This window comes from Ochotona curzoniae, unplaced genomic scaffold (assembly GCF_017591425.1).
Source record: "Ochotona curzoniae isolate NIBS_2020 unplaced genomic scaffold, NIBS_Ocur_1.0 contig_1221, whole genome shotgun sequence".
Taxonomy (NCBI): Eukaryota; Metazoa; Chordata; class Mammalia; order Lagomorpha; family Ochotonidae; genus Ochotona; species Ochotona curzoniae.
The window spans coordinates 489,710-506,159 of record NW_024464993.1 but is presented as its reverse complement, the minus strand read 5'-3'; the positions used below and the strand labels follow the sequence as shown (position 1 = coordinate 506,159).

General features: G+C 57.5%; 1 protein-coding gene across 7 annotated transcripts; it reads right to left on the bottom strand.

Moving 5' to 3' along the window:
* Positions 1–506: 506 nt before the first annotated feature.
* Positions 507–14,271, bottom strand: DDR1 (discoidin domain receptor tyrosine kinase 1). Of its 7 annotated transcripts, XM_040996952.1 has the most exons (18): positions 14,083–14,271; positions 10,275–10,407; positions 10,080–10,182; positions 9,655–9,883; positions 8,281–8,428; positions 7,928–8,027; positions 7,374–7,560; positions 7,013–7,259; positions 6,415–6,510; positions 6,149–6,300; positions 5,580–5,745; positions 4,706–4,816; positions 3,357–3,601; positions 3,107–3,234; positions 2,767–2,985; positions 2,165–2,399; positions 1,589–1,738; positions 507–1,448 (listed from the first exon to the last, which is right to left on the bottom strand). In XM_040996952.1, exons 2-18 carry the CDS (start codon positions 10,363–10,365, stop codon positions 1,308–1,310), a joined length of 2,748 nt encoding a protein of 915 aa, XP_040852886.1. In that variant the 5' UTR covers positions 10,366–10,407; positions 14,083–14,271; the 3' UTR covers positions 507–1,307. The 7 variants fall into 7 exon arrangements, with proteins under 7 accessions (XP_040852886.1, XP_040852912.1, XP_040852874.1 ...); XM_040996978.1 differs by lacking the exon at positions 4,706–4,816; XM_040996940.1 differs by lacking the exon at positions 14,083–14,271 and having other exon boundaries at positions 2,767–3,012; positions 10,275–10,673.
* Between the last annotated feature and the right edge of the window lie 2,179 nt (positions 14,272–16,450).

The window sequence follows — 16,450 nt, the reverse complement described above, 5'->3', positions numbered from 1 at the left end:
GGGCTCAGTGGCTAAATCCTCATCTTGCAAGCACCAGGACCCCATATGGATGCCAATTCATGTCATAGTTGCTCCACTTCCCATTCAGCTCCCTGCTTATGGCCTGGGAAAATAGCAAAGGATAACCCAAAGCCTTGGGACACTGTACCCAGTAGGAAGACCTGGGAGATCCTGGATCCTGGCTTTGGATCAGCTCAGCTCCAGCTGTTGCAGCCATTTGGGAAGTAAATAATGGAATGGAAGATCTTTCTGTCTGTCTCTGCTTCTCTGTATAAATCTGTCCTTCCCATAAAAATAAATCCTTTTTTTTTTTTAAATGTGGGTTTGTGTGTGTGTGTTTTAACAAGCCTGTAACATTTATGTAGAAACAAACCCCTGTGCTGGGCAAAAGAGGTGATATGAAATGGGACCGGGAGGGAAAGGTAAAAAGAAGAGAAGGAAGAAAGGGTATGGGAGCAAAAGGCAGGAGAGAGATTTTACCAAAGCTCCAAGAAACCCAGGCAGAGTTGTGGAAAACTCAACCTTTATTATTACCTGCCTAGTGCAGGAGATTACAACTGCCTCAAGCTAGGTTCATATATTAGTGTAAAAATCTGTGTCTCTCCCCACAAAATGTACAAACCCCAAGTGATTATAGAAAAACCAATGTGGCAACTACAAGAGAGATGTCCAACCCCCAGGCCACAGGCCATTGCTTCCCCATTCCCCCTAATCCCAATATTTACTCCACAGAAACGTACAGGCTTAGGGAAGTTCTAGCTACAACATGGAGGGTGGGAAGTGGGAGTGACTGAGGGTCGGGGCAGGAGCTACCCCCATGTTCCAGTGTTGCAGGGGGTGCTGGAGGACAAGTCAAAGCTGAGGACAATTCCAGGATGGCGCTCAAGGGAATATCTGTTTCCCCTTCTTGTCCTCCTCACCATCTCCCCCGAATTCTCAGCCAGTGGGGTCCAGTGTGTGACAGGAAGAGAGAGAAGCCAGGGGGCACAGCCTCCCCCCAGCACCAGTGTTGTCCAGTGGGGCCCAGGTGCTCCGAAGGCCATGTCCAGTGTCTGCCCTACATCTGCCCCCACCCTTCCCCCAGGCATGGCTGGAAGTGGTCAGAAAGAATCCCATCCACAGAGCCAGCTGGGTGGGCGACAGAAGCCATCAGGGAGCCGCAAGGAGGGGCCCACCTGCAGTCACATCGCCTCTCAGAGGTGATGAGTGGCTGAGGGTGAGGGTGGATGCCATTGGCTCCTCTGGCTCTAACATCGCTGGCTTCCCCAGATGGCTCCCCAAAGGCGGGGGCAACTGGGCACTGCAGTTCATGCTGTGTTGAGAGCATCCTCTGCCAGAAAGCGATGCAGCTGGGAGAAGGGCGGCCGCTGCTCAGGTTCCCGGCTCCAGCACCGAAGCATCAGCTCGTACAGGCTCTGCGGGCAGGCTGGCGGCCGGGCTAGGTACACCTGCATGGTGGCAGCACCAAGGAGGGGTGGGCGGTAAACATGCTTTAGTTTCAGGATAGACAGACAGACCTGCTCTGCATATTCCCCTCTCTCCACTGCAGATCCTCTGCCCATCCCACCACATTCCGTAATGCTCTGACCTGCCGGCCCTGGTCCCGGAAGAACTCTCCCGCGTTCTCGATGACTTGCTCATCGGTGAGCTGCCCGAAGGGCTGGGCCCTGCAGAGCATCAGCACCTCCCACAGAGTTACCCCAAAAGCCCACACGTCACTCGCCGTCGTGAACTTGCCCTGGTGTAGGGAAAAGGAGACATCAGGCTGTGGAGAAACCCCAGCTCCATGTGACATCACCCATCTCTCCACCATCCTGCGCTGCCCCTCCAGGGCTATCTGCCTTTCTTCGCCATGCCCTGGTGCACTCTCCAGGTCCTGGCCCACATCCTTCTATGTGTCCTTCTCATTTCTGGTCTGGCTCTGTCTCCCCACCTGACCCCTTCTATCCACAGCTTCCTCTCCCCCTCATCTCTCTGCCACCCTGACTCTGTGCCCCACATCCATTCTTGGCTCCTTTCCGTTTTCCCCTCACCTGCCAGGGTCCTGCTTGCTCCAGTCCCAAGCCAGGAGAAAGGACAGCCCAGAGCAGGCAAGTGACCCAAGGAGACCACAGAGCTGGGTGTGGCCACACTCCACATCTCCTCCCTCTGCCCGGCTGCTCACCATGAGGATGCACTCCCAGGCCATCCACCGGATAGGCAGCACTGCCCGGCCCTGCACACGGTAATAGTCCCCGGCGTAGAGGTTCCGGCTCATGCCAAAGTCAGCGATTTTGATGGTGAAATTTTCCCCAACCAGGCAGTTCCGTGTGGCCAGGTCACGATGCACGAAGTTGAGTGTGGCTAGGTAACGCATGCCAGAGGCGATCTGGGCTGCTACGTGCAGCAGCATTGGGTAGCTGAGTAAGGGAGCCGAGGGAAAACACTGGGTCACTTGGGAACAGCTTCAGGCTTTTCCCTGTTACACAGATATCTGCCCGGGAGAGGAGGGAGAGCTTGCTCCCCAGACATGGTCACTCATGCTTGCAGGCACCAGTGTGGGCTCTCATCTCCACCCCTTAGAAGCTCAAACTTTATGCTCTGTCATTCTGGACCCTGGCATAAGGGGTCATCAGCTCCTCATGCAACCCTACAGCTGCACCCTCCTCTCTGAAGCTTCTGCCTACCTCCCGCCCTGTGGTCCCCTCTCTCCCCAGGTTGGGTGAGGGGCAAGGAGGAGACCCACTTGGGAGATTTCAGGGTAGGTCCTGCCAGGAGACCAGGTACCTGATGGTGGGTCCAGCAGCAGCCTCCCCACTACCAGGGGCTCCCTCAGCCGCTTTGTCTTCCAGCTGATGGGCACTAAGGAACTGGTTCAGGTCTCCATTCTCCATGTAGTCTGTGATCATGCACAGCGGGTCATCCTGCACACACACGCCCAACAGCCGGATAATGTTTGGGTCCTTGAGCCGGGACATGATCTTCACCTCCTTCAGGAAGTCGTTCCTGGAGAAGCAGGGAGGAGGTGGGGGCCTGCACTTTCCTCCTGCTCCCAACCTCCATTGCCCAGGCCCAGCACACAAGCACTGACACCACCCCAACTGCTGGCCTCCACCCGGGTCCTCACCTGGCATTCTTGGTGGCATCTGGCCGCAGGATCTTGACAGCCACCAGTAAGGGGTGTCCCTTGCGCACATGAAGGGGGAAATCGAGACTGACCAGGTCTTGGGGGCTCTCAACCTCACAGAGGTGCACCTGGGGGAAGAAGGCCACTTGCTAGCAGGCCACAGGTTCTCAAGGCATAATGTGGCTGAGAGGGCCATGCAGATGGTGGTCAGAGCAGATGCTGTGGCGGGCTGGGAAGGCATCCTTCTTACCTCCCCAAATTGACCCTCGCCAAGCTTCTCCTTGAAGCGGAGCCGTGACCGAGGAAAATCCACTCTTGGGGGTCCATCCCCAACTGCCCCTGGGGGCAGCGCAGGCACAGCATAAGTGTTACCCCCAGTGACACCCTGCAGGGTAACAATGTCAGCCTCGGCATAATGGGGGACACTGTTCTGGGGAGGCGGGGGCAGAAGCGGGGTGCCCGGCTTCTCGGGCTCCATATAATGACCAGTGCAGGCTGCAAGGGTGAGGGGAAAGAAGATAGTACAGGGCATCAGAAACAGTTCATGAAGCCAGTTCTTCAACCCTAGGCTCCTGGAGCTCCCCCACACACACCCTCAAGGACTCCCAGTTGGGTGAGAGGCTGGCTCCACCTGCCTCTTCCATGACAGCTCTCCCAACAGCCTCCAGCCAGAGAAAGTCCTGGTGTGCAGTGATTTAGCTGGGCTGGAGGCAATCGTTACAGCAATGGACATTGTCCAGCAAAAATTTTCATCAAGTTGTACTCATTGGTACTCCCCTGTCACAGCCAAGGAGACCAGGGGACAGATCTGGCCGAAAAAAGAGCCCCACCACCCACCATGGAAGAACACAGCCACCAGCCACCCAGCCACCCTCCTTCCAATCCTTTGTCCTGCTCACCCCCAGCCCTTCCTCCCCACTTAGCTCCTCTCACCTCTCTCCCCTTGCATTCTGGTTCTTTCTGCCCAAAGCCTCCCAACCCCACACACCAAGCTCAAAGACAAGCAGAGACACGGCATACAGAGAGGGAGGAAAACAGTGGCTCATGGTACCACCACAAGCTGTCTACAGACAGGAGATAGAGCGGAGCATCCCCTCTTCACCCCAGGGGAAGGGGCCACAATGAGAAGGCAACACTGAGCAGAGGAGGGGCAGACAGAAGGGAGGGGGCTGAGCCTTCACCTCTGGAACTGCAGAGACAGGACACATGAGGGGAGAGGGCAAGCGCCCAGGGTGGGAGGCCCTCCTCCTCGCAGCTCTAGAGAGAGGGGAGAGTAAGGGGGGCGGAGTTACAAGAGAGCCTGGGGCCACTGCAGCCACCTTCTCCCTAGCTCAGGAGAGCTGTAGAGCAGAGCAGGGGGAGGAGGAGGGGAGAGAGCAGAGACCTGCAAGCATTCTACTCCTCAGCTCAGGAAAGGCCTTCAGTGGGAGCATGAAGCAGCAGAAGGGAGCTAAGGGTGTGCAAGCTTCCTGCCCGGGAGCTCAGGAGAGCAGAAGAGGCCACAGTAGAGACGGGAGGCAATGCAAGGTGTGAGGGCTTTTCCCTGCCCCAGTAGAGGTATGGGGAGCCTTGGCAGAGCCCATGGGCAGAGGGGCTTACCCTGGGTGTTGGTGGGTTTGGCCCAGGCGGGTGTGGGGGGGCCCGGGCCTCGAGGGGGACGGGCGTAAGTGGCCAGAAGGAGGCGGTAGGCTGGATTGGAGAGCAGCAACGCTGTCGGGAGAAGGAGGGGGGAGACACCAGGAAGGGATGAGACTCAAGGTTAGACAGACAGGAAGACATGGGAGAGGGCAAGACCGGGGTTGATGGAATGGATGTCCCAAGAGACAGAGAACCTGCAGGGTGCTGGCTAGCTGGATAAATAACCAGTGGAAACAGAGGTTGATGAACAAATCAATGAATGATGGATGGATGATGAATTGATATAGATTTATGAGTAATGAATAGATAGTAGAATGAAAAGATGGCATGGGTGGATGAATGAAAGGTGAGTGGATGATGGCTGGATGACTGGATGCATGGACAAATGGATATATGAATATAGTTGGATGGATCATGGAGGATGGATGGATGATGAGGATGGACAAATGGATATAAGTAAATATAAATGTATATATGAAATGGATAGATGGTAGAGGACAAATGGATGAACAAATGGATATATATATGAGTATTGATGGATGGGAGTTGGAAAATGGATAGAATGGACAGAATAAATACAGTTAGTCTAGCAGAAAAGAAGAGGGCCCAAGAAGACACAAGTGGATACACCAGAGAAATGTGTGCGAGACAGATGAGACCACTGGGCATTGTGGGGGACACATGGGCTAATCTTGGAGCAACTATAAGGAGTGATAAGGAAGATGACATAAGTCACAGAAATAAGAAAAAGGAGCTGAAACTTCAGAAGACATGAAGAGAAGAGAATGGGGAGAAGGGGATGACAGAGGTGGCACTGGAACAAGACAGGTCTTACCAGAGCCATTGGGGACACAGGGAGCAGAGTGAGGTGGGTTCCCCCGAGGCCGGGGCTCCTGGTAAGGGGGCGGCTCCCGAGGCCCTGGGCGGTTGTTGATAAGGATGGTGTCACCCGGGACGGACAGATGAACTGTCAGCTCCTCTTCTAAGACCCGACGCTCAGCCTGGTTATGAAGAATGTGCCATGTTAACTGCCCAGCACAACTGTAGCTACTACAGGTTCTATTTCACAGGGAAGGGGACTGAAGCTCTGGAGCATTCAAATGATTCCCCAGTGCCTCACAATGAAATTCCAGCCCACATCTGATCAGCCCATAAACATCAGCTACCACAGCACTGAACTCAGAAGACACAGGCCTTCCATGTGCCTTTCCACACTCCCTCCTCCTGGGTTCCAGTGATTGTAGCCCTGCACCCTGGCAGGCCCCACCGCCTGGTGATTGCCCCATGGGCCAGCCCAGGTACCCTCCTGGGAGGAAATGCACTGTGGGCCCTGCCTGCCTTGCTCAGGAGCTCCCCTGACCCTGCCCAGGAGCCATGCCCACCTTGCCCAGGAGCCCCACCCACCTTGCCCAGGAGCCGGCGCCAGTGCAGCCTCCAGAGCATCAGGGCAATGATGAGTAGCAGCAGCAGGATGATGGCCACCAGGCAACCGATGAGGATGGCCGTCGGGCTCCCCTCCGCCTTGGCCACAGGCTGCTGGCCTCGAGGCTCCAGCTCTGGCAGGGGCAGAAGGGTCAGCACCAGCACGACAAGAAGGGGAGGGCAGGTCTAGGAAGAAGCAGTGCCCAAGGTCTGCCCACCCACCACCTGGCCTGGCCCAGGGTGCTCACCCAAGCTGCTGAAGTTAGTGGGAGGCGGGCCCGGGGGCCACCAGGGAGCAGGCGGGAAGGTGCCTCCCAGAGCCTGGGAGGAGTCATTCACCACATCTGTCAGAGCAGGAGAAGGAGAGAAGGGAGGAAAAGGAGAGGGTGTCAGAGGAGGGGCCCCAGGAAGCAGGGAAACAGACGCAGAGTGACCCTCAGGGACACATAAGCTCTTCTTGGACTAGCTGCTGAGCAGGCCGGCATCCAGCCGTCCCAGTGCTTGTGGGTTAGGGTCCTTGGAGGCCCTAACTGCAAGGACACTAACTCTACCCTTGCTGAATTGTAGGGAGGAGGAGGGATGCCCAGGGCAAGGGTCCTAGGTATCAGGAAGCTTCTAGAAGCAGCCACCTATTTCTCAACAACATGCAGGTACTGTCATGCTGCTCATTGTTGGAAACAAAGGGGTGGAGGGGTAGGAGGGAGCTCCTGGACTCTGGCACCCCTGGTTGAGAGAGAAGTCCCATGGACGAACAGCAGGTGAGATGGCAGGAAAGGGGACTATTGGGAGCAGGAGTCACAGCGGGGCCAGGAACCGAACCCAGTTGCGAGGAATCCAGGGGCTTACCAGAGATGAAGGAGATTTCACTGAAGAGTAACCATGGCCCCCCAAAGAGGAAACGGCACTGCAGAAAGCGCCCCACACGACCACCCAGGGGCACCGACACTGCCCGGGCTCTGGGATCCCCCAGGCTGCCGCCCAGGACCTGGCGCACCGGCTCCCCTTCCCAGGCCATGGCAGGGCCTCGCCGAAAGCGACATTCCACCCCAGCAGGCAGACGGGCTCCCAGCGTGTGCATGTTGTTACAGTGGACCTGGCAAGAAGGGATGAGGGTTGAGGGGTCAAGGGCAGAAGAGCCCCAGGGCCACACACCTTCCCTACAGCCCAGCAGCCCCATAGCCCCCTCCCTGGCTTCGGAGCCCCTCACCTGCATGGCCTGGAAAGCCCTCAGCCGGTCAAACTCAAACTCCATCTCCACATAGCCGCTGGAAAAGCTGTGATTGCTCCATCCCACATAGTCGTAGCCTGGCCACACCCGCAGCTCCTGGCTCTGCCTGAAGTCATCCAGTCCTACCACGCCATCAGCCAGCTGGCCCAGGCCACCATACTGCAGACTGAAGGGTGGGGCACCAAGGTTGGGAGGGAAGGGGCTTCAAACTAACCAGGTACTCTTTCCCTGTCCCTGCCATGGCCCGGCAGGTCTGGCCCCCATCCTGTCATCCCCTTCCTGCCCAAAATCTGTGCAGCTACCCAGCCCTTAAGTCATGGGTTCCAGCCATACACAGGCACCACCCCTAGGCTGAGCCATCCAGTTTCCAAGCTATGCACCATGATGGTACTCATCAGAAGTCTCAGGAAAGGGGTCCCTCTTTCTAGTCCACACACAGAATCGATGGTCATCCTGCTCCCCTCCATCCCTGACCCACTGAGCCCTGGCTGACCATCCCTCTCCCCAGTTCTCACCCTCCCGTGTCTTCTCACCCGCTAACAGTGTAGCCATCGTAGGTGGAGTCATTGAGGTGTACTGCCTCAGAGAGGTACATGGTCTGCCCCACAGGGGCTGTGTAAGACAGGAGGCCCTCTGGAACAGGGGTAAAAGTAAGGGAGTGTCAGAGACACAAAGCTGCCTGTAAGGGTCCCAGGCCCCTTCCTCAAATCTCTCCCCAACCCCATTGGCATGGAAGGAGCAATGTGGTCCAGTGCCCTCCTCACCAGAGCAGCAGCTATGTTCTTCCCAACAGGGAGAAGAGTGACAGGATGCCCTGCTTTGCATCCCCTGCCCCAGCCCTAAGGGAGGGAACTGGATTCTCAGAGGAGGGAGGCTGACTACTCACCCCTCCAAAGGCAGCCATAGAGTTCCACCCGCAGACAGACGCTCATGACCCGGTCAGCCCGTGGGTAGAAGCGAACCAGCCGGGCCACCATGGGGGGCCCAAGGTCCTTCAGCACCACCCCACCAGGATCCTCATTGCCTGAGATCACCTAGTGGGGGTTAGATGGGCTCCAGGTCAAAGTCACATCTAACCTCTCAGCCAACAGCTAACTCCTGCTGGTGGCCAAGAGACCCGTGAAGGGTGGCACAGCCATACCGGTGCAGCCGGACATTTGGAAAATGAGGGCTGCTAGGCATCTTATTTCAGCCCTGACCACCTGTCCTCAAACTGCCGGCTCAGCTCCCCATCTGTTCACCTGCTTCCGTCCAAGCCACACATTCCACCCAGTGCTGCCTAGTCCTGCACTCTCCCCCCACCCAACCCTGGCTCCAAGTGGCTCCACTTTCCTGCATTCATTCAGCAGCAGTTGGCTTGGGGCCCACTCCATGCAAGCCATGCTCTCAGAGGTGAGCCCAGCCACTGTCCTGGCCGGACTGGGAGTCTAGGAGGACAAAGAGCTCTGAAGGGCAGAGGCAGGAAGTAGAACAGAGCAATGAGGCACAATAGTCAGACAAGGTTCTCCAGGAAAGCGATATGGCAAGGGGAAAGCAAATGGAGCCAGGGGAGTTGCATCCTTGGCCAGAGCACAGCCAGTGACATGCCGTGACAGGTGGCAATGAGCCCTGGCTTATTCCAGGAACAGCCAGCAAGACAGTGCAAGGTGGAACAAGAGTGAAAAGTACAAGTAGGGCCACTTACACCAGGCATTCTGCCCCCAGCTGAGGAGCAGGTGGGACCTGTGTCCTGGGTGTGACCCATCTGATTTACACAGACACAGTCTGAGGCTGCAGCAGGCAGCAGGTTTGGAAGCCCCTGCACTCATCTCAACAGATCATAAGTCCATGGCCTGGGGTGGGGAGGCGGTGGGTAAGGTGCCAGGGCATTAGTGAAAGAACTCAGGGAACAGCACAGAAGTGAGAACATGCTAGTGCCCTGGGAAGGAGAAGGTGAGAGAGAAAGAGGAACCAGTGCTGTCATCTAAGCTCTAGGCCAAAGCCACCTGACAGTAGAAAGGCATTTCCTAAGCTGGGGAAGGCTAAGTGAGAGGCAAGTATGGGAAATGGGAATGAAGTTGAGTCAGGGAAGCTCCTGGCAAGTATATGAGCCACCCCATGAGCCATCCCAGTGGACAGGTACAGGAGGCAGTCGGGCCTGTGACACAGGGAAGAGTTCAGCGGAACGATTTGGGCTAGGGAAGACATGTACAGGTATGAAGGTGGTGTCTCAGTTGTAGCTGGGACAGAGTTCCTGGCATGCTACCCTCGCCAGCCTCACCTCCTGGCCCCAACGGTCCTTCCAGTCCATCCAGCGGTGGCCATCCCTGGAGTAACGCAGCCTGTAGCTACGGGAGAACTCCTTGCCCAAGCCCCCAGCATGGCGCCCCTGGGTGCCCACCAGAGCCACCAGGTGCAGCCGTCGGAGATCCACCTGCAGATACTCCTCCTCTTTGGGAAACACGGGCCCCGCAGGGCACCAGGCCCCGTCCCCGTCGCTGCTCTCCAGCCTGTGAGGAGGAAGGAGGGAATGGGAACAGCTGGCCCCACCTCTGCATCTGGTATTTAGTCCCCTCCCTATCTGCCATGGACAGCAAGGGGTTCAGTGACATGAGCCCTCCCAAAAGCCTCCTGTCTTGGGCAAAGGAGCTGAAAGGACAGGTAGGAGCATCCCCTCGGGCAGTCCCACTTGTGCCAGGTAGGTACCTGCTGTGGCGGGCAGCAGTGGAGTCTGACCAGGAACTGGAAACAGAGATGTCGCTGTCTGGGATGGTCCGGTCCTGCATGCCCAGGGCATAGCGGCACTTGGCTGATGAAGAAAGGGCGTGCAACAAGTCAGGGCCCACAGACCTCTGGTTCCCAAGGTGCATCCCTTAGGGACCCAGGGTGCAGCCTCCTCACCAGGGTCAAAGTGTCCTTTCATGTCGGAAGCATCTCCAGACACCACCAAGAGCAACAGCAGCAGGAGACACGACAGGGCCCCCAGCCCCATAGTTCCAGATCCCACAGGTTTAAGGCGGTGGGGGCAGCATCTCTGCAGGGCACAAAGTGGACAGTAGGTTAAACAGGGACTGACTTACAGCCCATAGCAGAGACTGGACAGGCTGCCCTGGGAGCAAGAGCAGTGAATGACACACAGTCACTATGTAACAGCAGCAGAAGAGGCAGCAATATTTTTAGAAAGCTTCCTATGTGTCAGAAACAAGGGCAGGCCCTTCAACAGAATCCATAACTTTATTCTCAGTTATTCTGCGAGGTCGATACTGTTGCTTTCCACTCTTAACGCTGCAGCGATCAGTTATCTAATAAAGCCCCACTCCTCCTCCACCCCTGGACCAAGAGGACCAAGAGAAGGTAGAACAACCCCACACAACTGCTTTATATTACCAACAGGTCTGCACAAAACGCTTGCAATACATATGACAGAAAACAGAGTGATATTAAGAACAAACTAAGGACTCTTACAAATCAACAAGGAAAGAAATATTAACAACCCATCAGACAAATAGCCCAAAGAATCTAAACAGAGACAAATAAAGCCAAAATTCCAACAAGTCTTTTTAATAGTCAAATTCAGTAGGATCAAGGAAATACACATCAGACTGACTGTTTTTAAGGCTGTAGTATCTTATAGGGGGTAGAGAATGACAAAAGCGGTTGTGTTGCGAGCTATTTGTAAGGCAAATCTGATGAAGTTTTCCTGATTAAAAAGGCACACCCTCGGCACCCTGCATCCCCCTCAACCACCAAGATGTGACTGAAGGGAGTGGGAGGAGCCACAGAAGGAAGAGCACAGAGATATCCATTGTAGCACTGTGTGTAAGGACCCACATTCTGGGTCACAAGGCTTGTGGATGCCCAGAGAGGCCCAGCCGGGCAGGGGGGCAGGGAGGAGGTGAAGGTTCACCGACTACCACGTGTCTATGAGAAGCAACAAAATAGCAAACACTTCTCCAGCCTGTGTGATTTCTTTATGCAGCTGCTGGATGTGAAAAAGCAAGATACAGAAACTTGAAAAATGAGCCCCACTGTTTGAAAACAAAAGAAGCAAATCCCAGTGTTTGTATGGGTACTTGTATTGAGAAAGAGAATATATGCAACAGAATATGACATAAATTACCAAGAATGAGGCCAAAGAAGGGAAGGCAAACAAACAAAAAAGCAAGACAGGCTGGTGGTACTATTTTTCTAAAGTATATAATGTATGGTAGCTATCAAGCCTTTGTGTAAAATCACACAATACACAAAATATAAAATTGTCTCATTTTTAAAAAATAAAGGTGTGTCTCCAAAAAGGTTAGACAATTACTAATTGAGAATATGATAGACTTAAACATCAGAAACACCTGGATTAGTTCACCCTGGTGCCTCCCATCTAGGAGCCTGCAATTCTAAAAGAAGTAGGGGATCCCAGGGCCTTCTAATCTCACTGTTATCTGTGGCTCTGTGGGCCCAGAGTGCCAGCAGCCAGGGCCCGCTGAACCAGCAGCCAAGGCAACACCTTGGAAATGCAGAAGTTCAGGCTCCACCCCGCTCCACCCGCAGCCCTGCTGCATCACAATCTGCACCATAACACAGACCCAGTGATCTGTGCCCAGAAAAGTTGGAGAATGTCAACTCCGTCCCCTCCCAGGTAGCAAGTAGCCAGATCCCACCTGAAACCACTGTCAACTGTCACCTCATGAAACCAGGCTGCAGGAAATGTTGTCCTACCTAACCTGAGCTGGTCCCAAACACCTGCTCCGGGTCATGGACTCTGGAGAGAACCCAGCCACTTCCTCCCACAGCCCGGGGCCACCTCAGCCTCACACCTTCCAAAGCATCCCCAGCTGCCCCTGCTCTGCCCTTCCAGACCCCCAACATGCCTGTCCCTCCTGCCCCGTGCGCCTGCTCACTTTCTGAATGTCTGCTTCTGAAGGGAGACCAGGGCTGGAGAGAAGACTGAGTTGCCTTGGAGATGGGGGCGGGTCTAAGAGGGAAGCCAGGTCACCCCAGGAGGTAGGAGTTGGGGGGGATACTCCCCCATCCCTTTGTCCTCCTCCAGCTGCTCCCACAATGCTCTAGGGCAGGAATGTAAGAAGCAGCTGAGACCCCAGGGCTCAGAAGCAGCAGCTGAGGGGAATGAGTGAGTTGTGGGGGCCCCTAATTATGAAAAGAGGCTAGAACCGGGAAGCAGCACACCTTTGTTCAATGGAGGTCCAGGCCATGGGGCGTAGAGGGGTGAGCCACTGCTGGGAGTCCCAGGAGACAGGCACCAGTCCCTGGGTGCCACCCTGAACCCCCACCTCCCTCAGGAACAGCGGGCCCTTGTTCCCCTGAGTAACCCTCATGCCTCTCCCAAATGAGTCACTGGAGCCAGACAGAGCCCGGAGAAGCCCCGGGCTGAGATACAAAGCCGGGCAGAAGAGAGGCAGCAGGGGGAGCCTCGAGGGGAAACACAAAGCAGGAGGTAAATAGAACAGGCTCCAAAACAGGGCGCTGAGCCAAGCAGAGAGACCTGGAACAGCCCAGTGGCTCTGCAACAGCCCCAACCCCCAGCTCTAACCCCACTGCCTCACACACAGAGCCAGGCCCACCGGACTTGCCTGTCCTGCCCCGTTCCCGCCAACAGGAAGCCTGAGGCCAGGACACCCCACTTCAGCCCCTTCACTCCTCGCTTCTCCCAATCCCTGTCTCCCACTCCAGACAACACCACTTACACAGCTTGATACATCCGTGCACACGTGCACACATGCACCATCACACATGAAACAACAAAGCCATCTGTAAACACTGGGGCTAAGCACGCACATATACCTCTGGGTGTCTCATGGACTTCCAGAGCCAGGACAAACGCAAGCGCTTGGGCACATCGCACCCCACCCACACCTCCTTGTCATCCAAAGTCCAACCCCATCCCTTAATGAATAGGCACCTTCAGACACTTGCACATGAAATGACAGACACCACGTGCTCTGTGAGCCGGACACAGTGGGGTACACAAACACAGGCCCTAGTGCACAGTACACCCCAAAAAGTGGAACCCAAGGCCCACCGTAGCCAAAGGGATGTGGAACAGGTGGAATCTGGGTGGGAAGAACAGCAGTAAAGACAGGGTCCATTTATCCACCTTCACCTGCTTCCTGGGCAGGCTCAGTTTGAAACATATCTACATCTCCTGGCCACAGTGGGTCCCAGCACCAGCCACCCACTGGCTGTGGGGGTGGGGACGAGGTGCTGGGAAGGAATGTCTAGCCAGAGGGGGACCTCAGGGCTGGCGGCTGGGGACTTGGGGGAAGGCGGAGGGAGGGGCTCACTGGGCAGTGACATAAGCTCAGGGAAGAACCCAGACCACCCAGAGGGGCTGAGGGGCTGGTAGATCTGATGTGGATCCCTCAGTCTTCTGGGCTGCGCCCAGCGTGTCCAGCTGGGAGTTGGCTGGAGAGGGGGTGATCACAATTAGTTGATGTCCCCAGGGACTGGCCCATGTAGAGTTCGGCCCTGTGCGTTGCACAGGAGCACCTGTCCCCTGGGCTTCAGTTGCTTCACTCCGAGAAAAAGGGGGTGGGGGTCTTTCCTCCCCACAGGACTGTACTGTTTGTCGGAAATGGGGGCGCGCCCTCGCCATTTGCAGTCCACAGACTTGGAGGAGCTTGCAGCCCAGCCCGGGCGTCCTGTCTCCCCCTCATCCCCTACCCCTAGCCCCAGAGTCCTCTCGCTAGCTCCCTACCTTTCACCGATCTTCCTGGCAGACCCAGGCGTCCGATCCCCGCACTAGGGCCTCCGCGGCGGCGGCGGGGCTCGGGGAGGGGGAGGCGGAGGCAGCCAGGAGCCGCGAGCAGGCGGCGCCGGCGGGGCTCGGGTGTCGGGAGGCGGCTCCCGCGAGCAGCTGTCGGGGGCCTGTTCCGGGGAGAGGAGCCAGCGCTGGGGCGGCCCGGGCTCAGGCGCCGCCTCCCCCTCGCCGCAGCCGCCGCTCCCTCCCCTCGGCCCCCGCGCCGCCGCGCGTTCGCGCCCGCCCGCGCCGCCCCGCAGCTCCCACGCCCGCGCGCCCGCGCGCCCGCGCGCGCCTCCCCCAGGTCCACCCCGGCCCGCAGTGCCCGCCCGGGCGCAGCATCCCCACCGCCACCCGCCGCGCTCGCCGCCAGGCGCCGGGTCGGCCCCCGCCAACAGCCGCAGCCCACCCGGGCGTTCCTCGCAGCCGAGATCCCGCCCCCCACAGGCAGGCCACGAGGTGACAGCGCCCCTCCTCGCTCCCCCGCTCCTGGGCCGGGTTCCTGGAGAGAGCCGGAGCGCGAAGGGAAGCAGGTTCCCACAGGCCCGCGCCCAGCCCAGCCGCCGCAGCCGGGAGGGGGAAGGGAGCTGGGCTCACCTGTCCGCCCTGCTTCTTACACCTTCTTTTTCCTGGAACAGTCTGGTCGCCCTTGGCCTCAGCCTGTGTCGCCCCCCTTCACTCCCCCAGCCCGGAGCCTGGAAGCGGGCTCACACTGTCCCTGCCCAGCGTACTGCTCACTGCCCTGACGACAGGCCAGCTCTGGCCATGATGGAAGGCAGGGAGAGTCTGGCTGCTGGCAGAGAAGGATGGAAATGGATCCAGGAACCAGGGGAGGTGGCGGGGGTGAGGGTTGGGGGGGGAGGGTGATGAGAAGAGCAGGACGACCCGCACCGTGAAAATCAGACACACCCAGAAAAGAAGGGAAGCAAGAGGCCCCCAGAGAGGCAGGCAGCTTGTGGTTGGGATGGGCTGGGTAGTCTGGAGGAAAGAAAAGAGAACAGCTGGGCCGGGTGCTGAGGTGGGCTTGAGGTAGGAGGTGTTCTGCCCTGCATCTCCCCACACTCCCACACCTGCCAGCCACCTGGACAATATCACCATGTCCCGGTAACGTCTCCCGCTCCATTGCACTTCAACAGAAACTAACACACACCCTGCATGCAGCTGCAACAGGTTCCCAGGAAGAAACTGAAAAGTCCCGAGTACACAAGGGCACTACCAGGAAGAGCTTGCCCCCACAGCGTGGGCACAGGTTCACAAACCCGGAGGAGCTCAGACTGCCAAGGGACTTGCTAGCACACTAAGTGGCCACCAACTGCCCCAGCCCATCAGTCCCTCCCACCAAAGCCTCAGGGGTCCCGGAGCACCTACCCAGAGTCGGCCACTGCGGAATCTGGGCCCTGAAGAGGCTGGCCTGGGGTGGAGCCAGGCTCTGGGGGTGTGGCCAAGGCTTCCCCAGTCGGCTCACCTGGGCCTCCACTCAGCTCCTCCTTCCCGAAGCCTTGGTCTGGGACAGCCGGGGTGGCAGCCCCTTGCACACTACTGGGACATTCCACAGCCCGGGCCTGTACCGACCAAGGCTAGGTGACATGGCGGCACCAGATACAGGGGTTCCTGGAGCCTCTGTTCCCTCTTCCCACTCCCCCAGGAAGAATTCCTAGTTGGTGATGCCCACCTCACCCCAGCCCAGAACTGGGAGAGTGGGAGGGATCCAGGGCTGGGGCCCAGTGGAGTCAAGTGACAACAGAAAGGGGGCTGGAGCCGGCTGGAATGTGGGCCGGGAGCTGAGAGTCCCAGAGGCCAGGGAGGGAAATCCCAGCCACCCAGGGGCCCACTGAGCAGTGCCAAAGACCCAGAGTGCCTGTGCCCATGCCTCACCTCTTACGTCACTCCCAACCTCAGAGACCCCCACATCCTCAAGAGCCCCTCCCCCATGTGTGCCCTCCCATTGGGGCCTTCCTCCCCTTCAAGTTGGTGGCCTCTGGCTGCCTGGGAAAGAAAGGAGGGGAAACAGCTGAAAAAATGTGAGGAGAGGCACGTAGGAGAGGAGAACAGCTTTGGGACAGCCGACCACCGGGCCACCACCACAGGGGCGCCCAGCAGGAGCAGGGAGAGGGAGGGAGGATGGATGGACCAGATGCCTCCCCCCGCCAGCACACACACTAGCTGCAGCCCCCTTCTAAGAGATGCAGCTGCCTGGGTGGGGGGGCAGACAGGGTCAGCAGCTGGGGAGAGTGAGCTGCCCTGGTAGGAGAGTGGGGGCTGGGAGAGGAGTGGACAAGGCTCTGGGGGGAGTGACTCAGACCTTGATGCCACTGAGTATGAATGG

What these genes read in the sequence shown, in the direction of transcription:
- DDR1 (XM_040996940.1), bottom strand. Translation starts at nt 10,365, where the DNA reads ATGGGGCTGGGGGCCCTGTCGTGTCTCCTGCTGCTGTTGCTCTTGGTG. An exon ending in CACTAACTTCAGCAGCTTGG is followed by an intron (nt 6,301 to 6,414) that starts GTGAGCACCCTG and finishes TGCCCCTGCCAG; the next exon opens with AGCTGGAGCCTCGAGGCCAG. An exon ending in GCGAGGGTCAATTTGGGGAG is followed by an intron (nt 3,235 to 3,356) that starts GTAAGAAGGATG and finishes TTCTTCCCCCAG; the next exon opens with GTGCACCTCTGTGAGGTTGA.